At 36.1% G+C, this 17,608-nt stretch overlaps 1 protein-coding gene across 2 annotated transcripts in view; it reads left to right on the top strand.

Moving 5' to 3' along the window:
* The window catches only part of rasl10a (RAS-like, family 10, member A), a 34,246-nt gene extending 18,980 nt beyond the window's left edge, over positions 1–15,266 (top strand). For both annotated transcript variants that reach the window (XM_056456904.1, XM_056456903.1), the window contains 2 exons: positions 6,558–6,682; positions 14,363–15,266. In XM_056456904.1, coding sequence (XP_056312879.1) covers positions 6,558–6,682; positions 14,363–14,633 — 396 coding nt within the window. In that variant the 3' untranslated portion in view covers positions 14,634–15,266. The remainder of the gene's footprint in view (positions 1–6,557; positions 6,683–14,362) is intronic.
* Positions 15,267–17,608: the final 2,342 nt, after the last annotated feature.

Here is a 17,608-nt window from a genome sequence, read left to right as displayed (position 1 = left end):
ACCCATGCGGAAATATCTGGATGCCTCTCAAAGTTCGTTTCCTTAAAGTGCACACTTTCCTCACCCAGAGAAAACTGTTGAATTGCGATGAAAGTGAATTTCAACATGTTTTTCTTCTTACTCACAATCACAGGGAGGAATAGTACTGTGGTTTGACAACGAGAGAGAAAGAGAGAGAGAGAGAGAGAGAGAGATAGAGAGACAAGCTTCTATTTTTAGCTTTCACAGGGATGGCAACGCATCTGAAACATCTCACAGGCACATTGAGGGAAGCGTTTATGTAAGAACAGCGCTCAGCAGAAAAGACCCGAAGCTTTGAGGCTCACGTGGAATAGTGCTCCAGCTCTACAGTAAATGCTCAAAACTACAGCAGATAATTGCTTCGTCTACCAATGAATGATTACTAGAACCACACAGAACCTCATCCAGTGCTGAGTTTTGGGCTTAATAAGGTCTGAGAAGCGTCAGATTTCCCATTGGAGACGAAGGGTCAGGCTTTCTGCTTCTGAGGTGCAGAAAATTGAAAAAGACGAATGAAGCAAAAAGAGACTGGAAAAAAGGACAGAGACTTCTAAGGGACCATTTTAAACCCAAATGCGCACATATGATCTCTCTTCCTATTTTGGGGGGATTTATAGATCAGTCAGAAGCTGGAGAGTGTGTCTAGAATGCAGAAAATGATTGTTCACTCTTAAAGGAAAACTGAAAAATGTCTAGTTTTGGAAAAATGAGTGAAAGTCAGTTTGAAGGGCTTGAAACAAGTTCATTTTTTGGGGTGAACTGTCACTTTTCCCTCCCTCCCTTTGAACATTTCCCTCCCTTCCTTGTCTGTTTGTATACGATAGTGATCAACAATATTGCGGTGTGTTTATCTACAAGCCTGATTGCTTTCATTATTAGATTAATGTGCGGGTGTGAATCTCAGTGCAGCATCAGAATCTGCGAGTGTGAAATATTAGCAGGAGTCTGCTTTTCTAACGTCGCTAGAGGAAGAAGGTAATTATTCCCCTGTTCAGATGAATGCGGAACCACAGTCTTTGCTACACTTGACATCGATTTTCTTTACAAGCAAGATCAGCTTGTGACGAATGGCTTCAATTTGACTTCCCCACTCACTCGATTTTTCTTCTGTCCGTTGCCAACACACACACAAATGCAGATCAATATGGTAATTAAACAGGATCTGCTGAAATTTCAACACATGCAAGCTCTATCTAGTGTGATAACTAATTATTTAAAGCTGGGGTACCCAAACTTTTTTGTATGAAAGGCCAAAATCCAAATATCATTGATAGCTGTGGGCTGAAGATAAATATACCAAACTATTTTACATTAAAGCTGTCATGAGTAATTTGCTAATTTATTACCTGATATTTAAAAATAAATAACAAGCATTACTTTGAATTGTATTTCCTAATGCAATATTACTTTTTTCATTATAACTATTGCAATAAAAACAGAAACAATCACATTTATAACATAGTTGAGTCAACGCTAAATACACTAGTCAAGCAGAATCTGCCTTTGACTTGATTTGCTTACCAAAGTCCTCCATCTGGCAGGTGACAGTATGTACAGTTTAAACTAAGTCTGATTAATTGACACTGTTTAAATTGAAATGTTTAATTTCACTTAGCTTTTTTTGTAGCTTAACAATTGAACAAACAAATAAAAGCTTACATTAAATTTGAAATGACAATTCTAAACCATCCTCATCTTTCTCCCTCTTTTCTCAGATGGGAAGGCGGGCCAATTCAAAGGTTTCCATGTGCCAACTTTGGCCCGTGGGCCCTAGTTTGGGCATCTCTAATTTAGAGTTTATTTTACGAGGATGTGCTCATAAAGTGTTAGTGTTGTTAAAGGTATAATTTACCCTAGCATGACATTTTCCTCATCATTTACTCAAACTCAAGTGTTTCTAAACCTGTATGATATTCTTTTTCTGTTGAACACGAAACAAGATGTTCTGAATAGTGTTGGAAACTACAGGGGCCCGGTAGTGCACAACGCAACACTAAAAGCAAATATTAATTTCACAACATAATGACATTAAGATCCCACATTTATATTTACATGTAGTCATTTAGCACACTTTTGTCCAAAGCGACTTATAATTAAGAGGCATTCAGCAAGAAGAAGTAATACACACAAGAAGTGCTGATTATACAAAGAAACTTGTTTGTGCTCAGAGAATTTAGTGCTAGAGTAAAAGTGCTGGAGATTTTTTTAAGAGAGAGAAATTGCTTCTACAGGTGGTTTGTCAAGCCCACTCACTGTGTGAAGCCCACTTCATAAATGCAGTGTTTGTGTTAGTTAATGTGTCAGTGAGATGAGTAAGTCCGTTTTCTACAGGTGGTTTTTTAAACCCACTCACCACAGTGAGGCACACTCAGAATTGCTAGTATTTTGGGTTGGTGTGTGGTGAGGTCAGTGATAGAAGAAGGGTCTTGGTTTTATTCACCAGGGTTAAGGTAGTCTCAGAAAAGATGGGTTGTTTGAAGGAATTACAACGCAACGACATTTCAGAAAGCAAACATTAATCTCACAACGCAATCGCTGTTTCACTATAACTCGCCATTCAACCAGAAGAAGTAGTAGTAATCGGTGTTTTACTGCCACCTAGTAGTAGCATTTCCGTTGTGTTGTGAGCTTAATGTTTGCTTTCTGATATGTCATTGCCTTGTGATCTAAATGGTGTTATGTTGTAAGATTAATGTTTGCTTTTTGACATGTCAGTGTGTTGTGAGAACTACTGTTTATCCCTTTAAGCCCGACTTGTGGGGTTATGTTTATCTAGAGTTTCACATTGACAAATATATTTAAGCTTCAGATTAAATGCAAATCTTTTCCTCCCTTTTGCGATGTATGTACAAATGAAACAGTCTAGAGCAGGGGTAGAGAACCTATGGCTCATGAGCCACATGTGGCTCTTTGACCAAAACATTGTGGCTCTCCAGCTCTCTCTTATCAATATTTCAAGTTTTTACAAAATATAATCAGTTCCCTATTGAAAATACAATTACAATTTCCTTTATATTGTACTTTCTACAGCAAAATGAATAAGAACTCGGTTTACAATAAAAGGACGTTTCAACCAATGCGCATATATGGTGCTGTGGTTTAACTTGAATCGCAACAACAATAGAGGGCAAGCTATATTTTTTTTACATTTCTTTGGTACATTTCTGTGGTAACTTACATTTCTATGATAACGTCACGCACATACATTTAAACATTCATGAGTGGCGATGGCAAAAAGAAAAAAAATCTGTAAATTGTTCTTTCTTCATACATTGTGATGCGTCATAATTGTTTATTTTTGAATTGTGCATGGAGATAAATAAAGGTTTTGTTCATAAATAATTAAATAAATAAAGATTTTGTTATATACACACACCTCATATGGCTCATTAAAAATGCATTTGATAAAAATAAATCTGAAATGGCTCTTAGCTGAAAAAAGGTTGCAGACCTCTGGTCTAGAGTGAAAAAATGTATAGTAGGACTTGATTTAGTCAGTCATCTGAAATGTACATCATTTATATATACACATAAAATGATACAGAGAGCATCAGCTTTTATTTCTGTGCTGATAAATGCAATACTGTTATTGTTTAAATCAGTACTAAGAATGATTGTTTCACAGGTTTTTTTCGTTTTCAGACCACTTATAATATCATAGGGCAAAGGTTAAATGCTGTCTGGTTAGCGTTTTAAAAAAAAAAATCTTTTACTGTATATGAATGAGGTTAGTAGGCGTAGGGTACTGTAGATGATCTGTTGGAACACATTTGTCCACTTGAGTATTTGGTTTAAAAAAGCAATTCAGCTAAATCTGGTTTCATTAACTCTAGAAGCACTTAAACGTGGACTTGACAAGCTCAAAATGTTTTAGACATTTTACTCTAGTTTACACATATATTTAGTGTGGCCAACATTCTTTAAATATCTTTTGTCATTCTTGTCTTCTTTCTGGGACCGAGACCTTTAGTCTGATTTCTGCTCATTTGCATATATGCATTTAGCAGATTCTAACCTGTAGAATTGATGCATCATTGACCAATTAATACAAATGGTTTGACATGACAAATGATACAACACTTGATGGTGTAAATGAGTATGGGAATTGATATTCAGTTGACATCACGAGAGCTCGTCTGAGAGAAGCAGAGGAGATGAGGTCAGTGTGTCAATGCTGGAGAAATGTGCTCACAGCCCCTTTCAGCTGTCCTCCATTCAGCACTCTCATGTAATTCACGAAATCATTACTATTCATTGGCTGCAACCTTATTTCTTCCTGCACTCCACTGAACTGTTGAGATTAGCCACTATAACACGCTTGCATGTAAATGACACATTGTGCAAACACCTTGGAGTAGAGAGATGGCATTACAAAGCAACAAAGCAAACTGTGGATCAAAGAAATGGATTCAATTGTGTTCATTTCTTTTTTTTTTTTAGTTTGTTCCTGCTTTCTTCCTTTTTAGGATCACATTCAGTTCGATGAACCTTATCAAGAGAACTGGAGCTTCATTAATTAGATTTTATTAAATCAGTGATAACAATGAATGAAAATATTAATTACAGTTTAATAATAAAAGTGTTTTACTCTTAGGTTAGGATCGTTTCCATAACATATAATTTTGATTGTGCTTAACTAATGTGTGATTTGTCTTTTTAATTTTACCTTTTAAAAGTAGGAATTAAATGATTTATTGAAGGAAGTAATGTGAGTTCACTTAAATTGTGTTGTTTTCTTTATTTTCTTATGCTTTTCAATCAATTTCAATGAATTGCTTTCTATTTTATGAGCCTGCTTTGTAACTACCAACAGAAAAACTAAAGACTCATCATGGAATGTTTCATTCTCTTTCTTTCTTTCTTTCTTTCTTTCTTTCTTTCTTTCTTTCTTTCTTTCTTTCTTTCTTTCTTTCTTTCTTTCTTTCTTTCTTTCTTTCTTTCTTTCTTTCTTTCTTTCTTTCTTTCTTTCTTTCTTTCTTTCTTTCTTTCTTGCAATACATTTGCAACATTTTATTTTGTTTATAGGCCTTGGCATTTACTTAATGCAAAACAATTGAAGTCAGTACAACAAAAATAAAACACAATCCTTATTTCCTTTTGCTTTTTCTTGTTCACTCAACTTTTGAAGTTGGATTAACTCTAGTTAGGTTAACATCAGATTATTTTGTGGAGAGGTGAACTACTCTGTAACAAAACTTTTTAAGTTGTGCCAACTGAACTTTATTTGCCTGAAGTTAAATGAAAAAAACATAATCTTCATTTCCTTTCATTTTTTTCTTGTGTACTCAACGTTTTTTTCACCTTTATTTGATAGAACAGTAGAGAGTATAGACAGGAAAGTGTGGGGAGAGAGCGGAAGGATCGGCATAGGACCTTGAGGTGGGAATCAAACTTGGGTGCCGTGAACATGCCGTGTTTGTTTGTTCTGATAATGTATTATTTCTTAATAATTTCCAAAGGAGTTTTTTTATTCACTAAACGTCAGACATTTGAGATCAGTGCAACTGATGTTTTCAAAAGTTGAGTACACGTCGGCGCCAATAATGTAGTGCTGAGTAATGGTGACTCCAGTGCTCACGGTCACCCGAGTTCAGTTCCCGCCTTGAGGTCCTATGCCGATCCTTCTCCTCTCTCCCCACACTCCTGTCTATACTCTCTACTGTTCTATCAATTAAAGCTGAAAAAAATGTTGAGTACACAAGAAAAAAATGAAAGGAAATAGGGATAATGTTTTTTTGCTCACTCAACTTCAGGCATTCCAGTTCTGCAGACAAATAAAGTTCAGTTGGCACAACTTAAAAAGTTATGTTACAGAGTAGTTCACCTCTCCAGAAAACGAATAATCTTATGTTAACTCAACTAAATGTTATTTGTATTACGGACAAATAATTTTAGGTCAGTGCAGCTGATGTTTTCAAAAGTTGAGTGAACAAGAAAAAGTGAACGGAAATAAGGATGATAATGTTGTTGTTTTTTTGTTGTACTGATTTATTTTTTTTTACAGTGCTTTATTTGCTTGGCATTTACGTTATCTTATTTATTGCTTTGTTTATGATTTATAAATGCAATACTTTTTATTTTATCAGTGTTATATATTATCTGAAGCTTAACAAAGAGAAATTCAATGGTATTTTGTTTGATATTGATTGTAAACTATACTTAAAGAAGCAGGTAAATGTATTAGGTGTAAACATTTTTTTGTGGTCATGTTTGAAAAAAATGTATGTATATATATATATATATATATATATATATATATATATATATATATATATATATATATATATATATATATATATATATAGTTTAATGTATTTCATTTTAATTTACATATATGTTTAAGTTTAAGTTGTTGTTTTTTTTTATGTTTTTTGTAATTCCACGTAACTTAACTGCAACCAAAAAGTTTGTTATTTCATAAATATGTTGTACAATGGCCTCCTATCATCATAAATAATCAAACATTTATATGCTCTATTAAACAGTTAACCAATCATAATCTGAAGTGTCAGTGTTTGTCTGTTTGTTTCTGTTAGGAGTGGCTGGACTCGCGGTGTAGAGGAGTCCGCAGCGCAAATGCATACATTCTGGTCTATGACATCTGCTGTGTGGAGAGCTTCGAGTATGTCAAGATGATCCGGCAGCAAATTGTGGATAACAGGTACAGAACTGAACTGACCCACCACAAAGAATAATAGAGAACGATTATGGTGTTATCATATTAGGCCGACTATGGTCATTCAAAGCTTTTCCTCTCCAGTTCAGCAGTATGAAGCACATCATCACTGATTAATGTGACAGTATCAGCTGCAGTGACAAGCTACTGATTGCGTTTGATGTTTTTAATAACAGTTGGCCCTTGTTTGCCCGGCTGAAGCTGAGATAATGAGGTGACATTTGAGAATATGGATGAGTGACAGTTGCAGAGCATAAACACTGTCACCATTCACTCCAGCTGATAGGAATATAACAGATGCCAGTGAAAAACCTCTTTTACATATGCAGGTCTTGTGCCCATATACTGTGTGCAGGATCAGGCATTTGCATAGTTTATGTGAACTGAATAAATGACAGAAAATGATCTGCAGTCTCCACCTTTAACCCCTTTTCTCCACCCACAATATCACATATCTGTTTTACAGATGCTGCTTGAGTTCTCACTGCATGCGCTTAGAGCACAAATGTCAATAAGACATTAATTAGACAATGTGAATCATTTTAACGATCATCGTATTCAGATCTAGTAAATATATTCAGTAGAGAATGCATGCAGATACAGTGGAGATCAAAATTAGAGAAGCATTTAAGATTACTAGGCTTTTACTAGATTTTTTTTCCAGAAATAATAAAATTTATAGTATTTTAAGGAATTTTAGTTGTGACTTTAACAGGGCTTTTTTAGTTTTATAGTTTTAGATTTAAAATGTTATAACCAAGACACTTTAACAAAATAAAAGCTTGTGCAAAATCACTTCTTGACCTTAGACAAAAAACACAAACAAAAAGATGGTGCCTGATGAACAACAGAAATACACCGGTACACAAGGTGGTGCTGTCCAACTTTATGCTTCTGATACTCATTTGTGGCACAGGAGATGAAGATAAAGAAGAAGAGAGACAGTGTTTTATCATACAGCTTTGCTCAGTGGTCAGAAACCATTGATAGAAGCAGCTCTACATTCATTCTGCCTCTATGCATATTCTTTGTTGTTAGGAATGTGTGCTCTCCTAGCCCATTTAGCCCGTTGAGTGTAGTCAATTCCTGGGTACTGTAACTCCAGCATCTCAGGCACGTGAACATAAGAGCCTCATTGGTTGATCAGTTGTAACATGTCGCGTCAAAACATAAAAGGGTTTTTTAATAGATATTTTAAGCCTGGCGTTTTGCACATTAATGTAAACGCTCACATTGGCACCCGTTGTTTAGGCATTACATTTCAGAAATAAGCACAAACAAAAGTTGCCCCCAGTGTGAACTGATCTTGCTCTTTTCTTTGACAGTTCTCTGTAGTAGATTGTAGACTGTAGTAGGATTCTTATTTATATTTTTTTCGCCAAAGATTCTCAATCAGGTTTAACTCGGGACTCTGAGCTGGCCATTTTATTATTACAGTGTTTTCAGCTTCAAGGATTATACCCGTCTTGCTGTGTGGCGGAGCTCATTGTCTTGCTTGTGTCACAATCACCAGGAATCTAGTCCATACAAATCGCTGCATAACAACAAACCCTTTCATGCACCACACACTCACACCTGTTCCTGATTACACACACACAGCCGAAGGATCATTATGAACTGATTACTTGGACTTTAAAATCAGCACAGACATATTTGCTGAGTCATGTTTGTACTGTGAGCATTACGTCATGTTTTCCTTGCCTTACCGTGTTAGACCCTTGCTTTGTTTTACTGTTTATTTCTGTCCACTTCCAGCCTTTGACCATCCGCCTGTTTATTGACCACAACTCTGGATTTTCTGTATACATCTGTTTGCCCCTGTGTTGACCGTTGCTTGCCTTGTCATTCTTGAATAAATCCTGCGTTTAGATCCTCAACTCTGTTGTCAGCGTCTCTCACATAACAGCTTGTAAGTTGCTAGGTGATTGGCTGATGAAGTAACTGCATGTGGTAGGAACTTTTTATGAACAGAGTAGATTAATTTTGCCATGTCGACATTTTTTGAACACACTTTGGACCCTATCATACACCCAGCGCAATAAGGCGCAAGACCTGTTTGCCTCGATGTGTTGCTATTTCCAGACCAATGCGTCCTTAATTTTCCCTTTTTCCGCCACGTTGTTTAAATGGCAAATCCATTTGCACCACTTTGTGTTTCGGCCTAAAAAAAGAGATGGGTTAAGGTGCATTGTTGGCGCGTTGCTATTTTTAGGAACTAAAATAGAATGCTAAAAGCAGGTCTAAAGTCCAGCGCAGAGCACACTAGTTGTGCGCCTCACTTACACATTGCTTAAAACACTCAGGATGTACAGCAATACGCAAACATGTTTACAAATGAAAAAGAATTAAAGGAATAAAATATTACAAAAATTATTATTATCTACATAAATATAAAAACCACTGCCTCCATGCCTTCTTCATCTCGTGGGGCTTTTTTTGTTTATTCATGATTATTTGCTTTTGTGTAATGTTGTTATTATTATTATTATTATTATTATTATTATTTATTAAATGCATATGTATATTTGCTTTATTAAAAACAAGCTTAGATTTGTCCACCTGTCTTTAGACCATATGGGGCATAGCATGTGTATTTGGATATAACTCAGTTATTTGACCACACTTGGTTATTATTGTTCATTTATTAGTTTGCTGGATATTAGAACTGAATTTAGAAATAGTTTTGAAACAAATCTTTGCGCTTAACAAATGAAATTAAATATGTAGGCTAATGGATGTCTTCAGCGGAGTGCGTACAACACTGTTTCCTTATCCACCAAAGAGAAAAAAGTGAAAGTAAAGGCCAATTGGAGAATCGGCCTCATTCTTTATCCTCGCGCTGCAGATGCTGTTTAACTGTTTTCTCGCAAGTGAAGCGTTCAGTTTTTCCACTTAAAAAGTCCGCCATGTAAATAGCAAATGCACCATGGTGCAACGCAACTGACTCTTAAAGGGAATGGGAGATGAGACTCTGATTGGTTTATTCTCAAAACACACCCATTACTCATTAAGAGAATAAGCTCAACCCTGTTAGACCATGCGCCGTGATACAGAGTGTATTTTTCTGTCCTTAAAATTGCAAAAATGGATTTGGACATGCCCTTAATGCTTTTGGGCCCTACGCCTTAGACTTTGCACCTAGATCATTAAAATAGAGCCCTTTGGGTTCATTCTTTACCCAGTTTGACAAGGAGCAAATTGTTTTTCATTACACCCAAATAAGTTGATCTTGCTTTCATGACTGCAGTGAACTCTGAACAAGTTCTCTGACAATTCCAGCTGCAGTTTTTGAGATTCTCAGCATTATATTGTCCTCTCATGCATTTGTCTTCTGAGAACAACCAGTCTATCTAGGTAACATGAATGAGTTGTAAAGATGCAATGGTATAGAAATCACAGATTTGGAACATTCAACTCTTGCTGTGGCTAAAAGGGCTATCACTCACTGAAAATCAATGAAAACTGAAATGTTCTGTTACTGGTTAAAAATTACACAAATAACTGTGATGAATTTGAAAGTGTTCTGTATTTGATCAGTGTTCTTTCTCAATTTTTGCATTTAAGATATGCTGTGCTTCAGAATAGTCATGAAACATGTTAAAAACTTCTTTTGTTTTACTTTTAGTGTGACTTTAAATAAAACCATGCAGAAATTGCAGGATTTATTTCTAATTTTGATCTTCACTGTATGTGTGTATATATATATATATATGATGTGATAGAAAATTGAACGTAGACTCAAAATACCCACAGAGGCTTTACTAAAAGCAGCTGAGGTAGACGAAGATTTCACAAAAGTGCTCTGACTAAACATGGACTTGAAAGGTTTGAGAGATAGCGAGGGAGTAGACGGGAAGTCTTACTGAGAAAGCCCTGATAAACAATATGAAAGGAGGATAAATCAGTGTAAAACATGACACAAGCGCCCAGACACAGGCATGAGGGATTGGTGTGGGCTTATGAAACTCAATGCCACTGGTTTATCTGACAGATTATTCATCTCTTTTGTGCTGATATTACTCACTTTCTTTTTTCTTACTGTCTTTAGAAATGTACTGAAACACACTCATATAATAGCATAAATTCTCAGCATTTCACAGAAATTACATGAGTCTGCACTGTAATAGCTGTAGCAATAATAGTGTGCCTTTTAATGTCAAAATGAATGAGATGGAATGGCCTTGGGTCAGCAATTACAGTTAATGAGTTTCAAATATTTCTGGCTTGTAATCTGTTTGCGCATGAAGCCCTTCGGTAATTTGTTATTATATAAAGGAACTCTGAGTGGCCAGAAATTTATTGGATATCTACATATCCATATCCTACATTCCACCGTTTTTTCTACATACAGTATGTCACAATGGACTTTTTTTTTCTCAGCAAATTAAATATAAAAGTGAACCTCTCTTTTGAGCTCCTTGTGCACATTTAACTGCCAATTAAATTTATTGCACATTTTTCAATTGAACAAAATGCCTTTGAAGCCTTCTGAACATGAAACGCTTTCATTCTTCATTACCCGTGCGTTTGTGTGTGTGTGTGTGTGTGTGTGTGTGTGTGTGTGTGTGTGTGTGTGTGTGTGTGTGTGTGTGTGTGTGTGTGTGTGTGTGTGTGTGTGTGTATATGTGTGTGTTTCTGTCTGTGTGTCTGTGAGTGACCTTCAAGAGCATTTAAGCACTGAGAAAGGACACACATCACGCATTCCCCATCACACATCATGAGCTCAGAGCTTTTTTTATGGAGCCTGTCAAGGAGCAAAGGGGCTTTCAAATTAGTGTGTGTGTGTGTGCGTGTGTGTGTGTGCGTGTGTGTGTGTGTGTCAGTCCATGTTTGCTGAATATATTAGCATTCAAACATGAACAAATATTATGTCCAGCATAAATGTCATTTAAGAAACAGATCCAATCCCATGTGGTTCCTTTATTTGACTTACTAATTACTTATAACGGAAACCTAACATGCCCTCTTTTACAGGATGTCTGATGTCCCTAAAGTGCAATAATTCTGGATGCAGCTTTTATGATGCAAGCTGAGATTGTATCTCTTAGAGATGCAATGTCAGACATGATGCACTCAATGGGGCTGGTGACGTCACTGTGAGGGGTAGGGTTAGGGGTGGGGTTAGGTGAACCCATTGAAAAGCATTGGATGCAGCTCAGATTGCACTGCACCATCCAGACCCCTCTCCAAAGCAGGGTTCCCAATTTTTTTCAGCCCGCAACCCTCAAAATAACAATGCCAGTGACTCGTGACCCCCACATTCCTCTGAGGTGGTTATAAATATACATATGTTGCACAATAATAGGCCTACAGTATATAAACATGAGCAGATTGACAACACAAAATTGTGCAACAGTCTAACAACCATAGGCCATAATTTATATTGTCATTTATTAATTTGTTTAATTTAATATTAACCTCACTGAATGAGACTGGTGGGCACAATGTTTTCAGCACAAGTCTAGTCTTAATTTTGGAGACCGCCACTCAGAGATCATCCTCAATGTTTAGTCGTGGCCTGTATTTATTTATGCGTTGGTCCACGGCACGCCAACTTCATGCCTGGCATAAATGCATTTCTTGTGTGTGTTTGTTTTATTTCCATTGGCGACTCCTAGACGCAATTATGTTAAATTGCACACCAGAAAGTATCTTTGAGCCGTTCAATGGCAGCTGTATGGGACGGGATCATCTGCAGGTCTAGCAGGTATATAAGGTTTCCATACCATGCAGTTGACCAGCCAAACATTAAAGCGCAATTTGCAGCGATCGCCGGTTTCCCAATGTAATCGGAGTGATCGACTGCACGCACATAGCTATAAAGGTGCCATCTGAAGACGAATTTGCATACGTGAATCAGAAACATTTCCATTCAATAAATGTGCAAATAATAGGTGATTCTCAAATGCACTTAACACAATACACACACTTATTAATGAGTCCTACTTGTCTTCCTCGTGATAAAGAGTAGGCAAAATCTGATATGTAGTGGGGGAAAAAACAAAAATGTGTTCATCAGACACTGGATGCCATGCGCTTAACGAGCTACGCCACTCACGCTGTTTGCCACTTTCTTTAGTTACGTTGTCTCTGTCAATCAAACGGTGACGGGTGGGAATCACCCAACTAGTTCTATCCAACGAGGTGTGCTATTTGCACTTAGCCTAAATAGACACTACAAAATTTTACACCTTTACATCAGACCATTTCTTTTTTAATTCACTCACAGTGCGATGTTCAGACCCCACTGCATTAGCCGCCTCAGCCAAACTCTCCCACTCTATTTTTTTCTTTTGTTATTAAATCCAGAGAGCAAACTTGCAAATAACACTGTTTATCTCCAGTTTACCTCCGAAAGGAGAACCTCCAATTCACATTCTGTTCAAGGTTTCTCTTTTTGCTAGCTTTTGCCATTACTTTTTTGTTTGGTTTTGCCAAAGTAGAGTCATTACCATATTTATTAGGGGGAGGAGGCAGGGAGGGGTTTTGCGCTCGTGGACGTGCGCTCAGTTTCATGTTAATTGGGGTGTACAAAGAGAATAAGCATGGGATTCCGCGTACGCAGTGTTTCATACATCTGATTTTTTACTGCGTACACACATTTACAGCTTTGTGTGTACGCAATGTTTTAGTATGAATTCAACGCAAGTCTTCGTACTTGAGGCCCCTGAACTTTTCCAGAATGCCACTAAAGCACCGCGATTCATGTAAGTAGAACTAACCAAACTGCAATGCAGTGCTTCATAAACTTGCATCAGAGCTGCAGCAATGATTTGTCCGTTGCATCCTCTGAGAAAACAGTTGATGGGTGCCTAGTTACAGAAAGACGCCAGGGGAGCATGAGCGTCAAATGTATTGAAAAAGGTGAAGGAAACCATGCGCTTGCACATTTCACCTGTGAGTTTTGGGTTTGATCGTTGTCACTTCAAACCAGAATAACATACATGAAAAGGAGTGCCATATAGCAGCAGTGAGGAGACTGTAAATAAAAAAAGTATGTCAGGATGTCGCCAGAGTGGCGTTTGGGTTTCTTTTATTGTGCATCCCAGCCACTAGCATCCCGTCTGAAAGAACTTTTTATCATAGGGGTAATGTAGTCATCCAACTTCACAATTTGTAATGTTGCTATACATATTTGAATAATGATGGCTGGTTCTTTTACTTAAAAGCTCAGATTTGATTATAATAATTTATTTTGTTGACACAGTTTGAGGTTTACTATATCATTATTATTCACACCATAAAGTTTGCTTTGATTGTTCAGCGTTCACACTTTATTATTGCACACACTTTGTAACATTTTATTTGTCAAGTTTAAGAGTTAACTTTAACACTCATGTTTATTTTATTATAAGTAGATCAGGTATTTTGTTGAAATATTTTAGTTTTTGACTTAAAGCTATTTGGCTTAGTAATATTGGTAAATTAAAATAAAGTGATAAAAAAAATCCTAATATTCCTAAATGGATTGTTAAATAATATATAATCAATAATGATCGATATCGAATGATATAAAACATGATATCATGATTTTTAATTTAATTTATTTATTTTTTGCTGTACAGTATCGCTTATCCCTAAGAATAGGTGCCCTTTCAACTATTTCTTATATTGCTGTCCTCACCTACTGTCCCCTTCCTGTCTCTTTCTGTGTTTTTTCATAAGAGTGGGCAGCAGCAGTGAAGTGCCCATCTTGGTGGTAGGCAGTAAGCGGGACCTCCAGCGGCAGCGGTTCACCCAGCGCAGGGCCGTGTCTGTACTGGTAAAGAAGACCTGGAAGTGTGGTTATGTCGAGTGCTCCGCCAAATACAACTGGCATGTGCTCCTGCTCTTCAAAGAGCTCCTGGGAATAGCCGTATCCCGAGGACTGCGCCCAAACCACACCTCCATCCGCCTCCAGGGGGCACTGCAGAGGAATCGCTGTACTGTCATGTGACGGATATGTAGCCTTTTATCAAAGAATTCTTATTTAGGACCAGTTTGTGTTCTCAGATTTAACTGTTTGAAACAAAACTGGCTCTGAAAAGTTAACTTTGCTGTACCACAAGGATGAAGCTTTGAGGACAAGCTGTCAATCAAAATGGCTGGAAAACTACCACCTCGGGGCCTCTGTAACTGATGCATTCATCTGAGGGATTACCTTAGGTACTACTAATTTTACTTTTCTCTCTGTTCTTTAAAACACAACAGTGGAAGCAGATAAGGATTTTTTTCATCTTGCCAAGTCTTTCATGGTTAGAGTTAGATTGGATTGTGTTTCCTTTTTGCTTTATTTAAATTCAGATGCTGTGGGTGCATTCCAGTTTTTAAGGATTGCTTTGGAACAGCTTTTATAAACTTCTTTTAATGAACACATCTACTGCATTTTAAACTGTGGGTGGAACTTCCGGTTTAGAGAACTTTAGATCAAAACAAATTATGGTCCCACTTTACAATAAGGTTTGATTAGTTGATGTATTTACTAACATGAACTAATTATGAACAATACTTGTACAGCATTTATTAATTATCATAGTTCAACATTTACTAATGATTTATTAACATCAGGCCCGTAGTCACCCTGGTGAAAGTGATGGTCCGTTTTTCTTAAAAAGTGAAAGTTTTAGCAGTTATTCGCCTATTTTCTATTTAGTTTTGATTTAAATACTGCATTTTAGTGACCTTTTAAGCACTTGTTTTAGCTGAATTAGCTTGTTGGATATTCGTCATAACTAAACTTTTAATGTACCAAAAATATTTCCTAAAGTTTTAGAATAAAGAAACATAAATAAATACTTATTTTTTTTTAAAATACAAATATATTACATCCTATATCATTAGACAGAAAATAGGAATCTTTTAAGGTTTTAAATTCAAAACTGTACCCTATTGTTACTTATTAGACAGATAACAAACTGGGGTGCGTTTCCCAAAACCATCGTTGGCCAACTAAGGTCGCAAGTTCCGTCGTTACAAACATAGTTTGTTGATTTGCCGTTTCCCAAATCTGTCGCTCCAGCGAACATTCGCAAAACTTGAGCACTCGCAACTACAGCTCTGGAGCTGTAGTTAGAAACATAGTTCCTGGCTGTGTTCTATTCCCACTTATCCCCCCTATGCCCTATTCATTTAAAACATTTCAACATTCAAAGTTGGAATAATTAAAAATAAAAAAGCATTAAAGTCATCTCTCTTAACTGTAAATTGCTTTCAATCTATTTTTACAGTTCAGTTTTAGCGATCTTCATGTTTACAATTGCGCTCCCTTCGCAGTGCACTTTGAAAACATTGATGTCATTTTGACCACAGCCTCATTGCGAAAGCTATAGGTGACCTATTATTTAAAAGCGGAATTTATGTTTCCAAAGCTTAGGGAAAAAAAGCATTCGGTAATTCTTTTAATTTATAGTGGGTTATTTAATAAGTATCTGTACTGTACATGACATGGGCCTGCTGGTTAGAACATTTCTGCTGTGGTTTACATGTGTCAAATTGTAAAAAAAATTATAAAAATAATAATAATAATATATTTTTCAAATAATAAAATTTTTTATTATTATCATCATCATCATCATCATCATCATCAATATTATTATTAAAGTATGATTTTTTTCATTTCTTAATAAATAATAAATATTACATTTCATTTTAAAATAAATAACCTCATTATTTATTTATTTATTTATTTATTTATTTATTTATTTATTTATTTATATGATTTATATATGATATTAGAATACGTGTTAGCTTTTGTAAGTGATTTTTTGTTTTAGAATAGAATATGTAATGTTCAACTTCTAAATAATGTTAGTAAAGCAAACATAGGCCCTATGTGCCATTTACATATATTTCAGTTAAAATGGAATGGAGGTACATGTTTTTACCAAAACTAATATTGAATTTTTTTTATGCGTGTGCGAGTAAAACAATATAATTTGCCAAAGAAATTATGGGTTTTTCTTTAAAGTAGTAGTTACTCCACCCAGTTCAGAGCATCATTATGGGCGTTTTACACTATAACTACCGTGGTTCAAGCGATGGATCTGCGACAGAGAAACAACAGGTTTTGGGAAACACTCCTCACTACATAGTTCTTTTCCCAAACGCATAGTGCATCGTACTATGATAGCTTAGCTGCAAGTTACGTTGTTGTTTGGGAAACGCACCCCTGGCCAGCACATTCAACTTTCCTCACTCACACAAATGTAAACATAATAATAATGCAGATCTTCATGGTTTTTCTAGCCTCTCTTGTAAAAAGTACATTTGAAAATTCATGAATAACAATAATAGCCAATTAATATTCATATTAATTTTAATATGGACCGCTTTTGACTATTTTAGTTACGTTAGATTGTAAGTTTTCTTTCACAGCTGGATGTTGGTCTGGATGAAAAATATTTGTTTGCACTGGCCAAAACTGAAGCGGAAGTCACACTAAAGTGACAGCCAACAGAGGATTCCACTTAGTCTTTAAGCCTTTTTTTAATGGGTTATTTTCACTATTTATGATAGCATAGCAGTCAAAATAGGAAAAAGGAGCTAGTGTATGGGACAAATTCTGGACTTTTGTCAGTGAGGTCCCCATTACACCCCCCCTCCCCCTCCCAACCGCCCTCCGGCTACAGCCCTGAACAACCAAATTCATTCTTTTTAACACTAGTTAATGCACCATGAGTTAACATGAAAACCTGTATTTTCATTAACTAACATGAACAATTACTATAATAAATGTGTTGTTGATTATGTTAGTAAATGCATTAACTAATATAGTCTTATTGTAAAGTGTTACCCAATTTATTATAAGTTTGCCTGAATGAGCTGTACATTTTCCCTCATGCTCTATTTTTATCCATCAGTACCACGTCATTTTAAATTCTCTGTTCTAACTAATTTCTATAAACATTGTGAATATTTCTAGAATATTTTTGT

Source organism: Danio aesculapii, chromosome 5, assembly GCF_903798145.1.
Source record: "Danio aesculapii chromosome 5, fDanAes4.1, whole genome shotgun sequence".
NCBI classification, from domain to species: domain Eukaryota; kingdom Metazoa; phylum Chordata; class Actinopteri; order Cypriniformes; family Danionidae; genus Danio; species Danio aesculapii.
The sequence above is the reverse complement of the archived record's forward strand: the minus strand, read 5'-3'. Positions and strand labels throughout refer to the sequence as shown.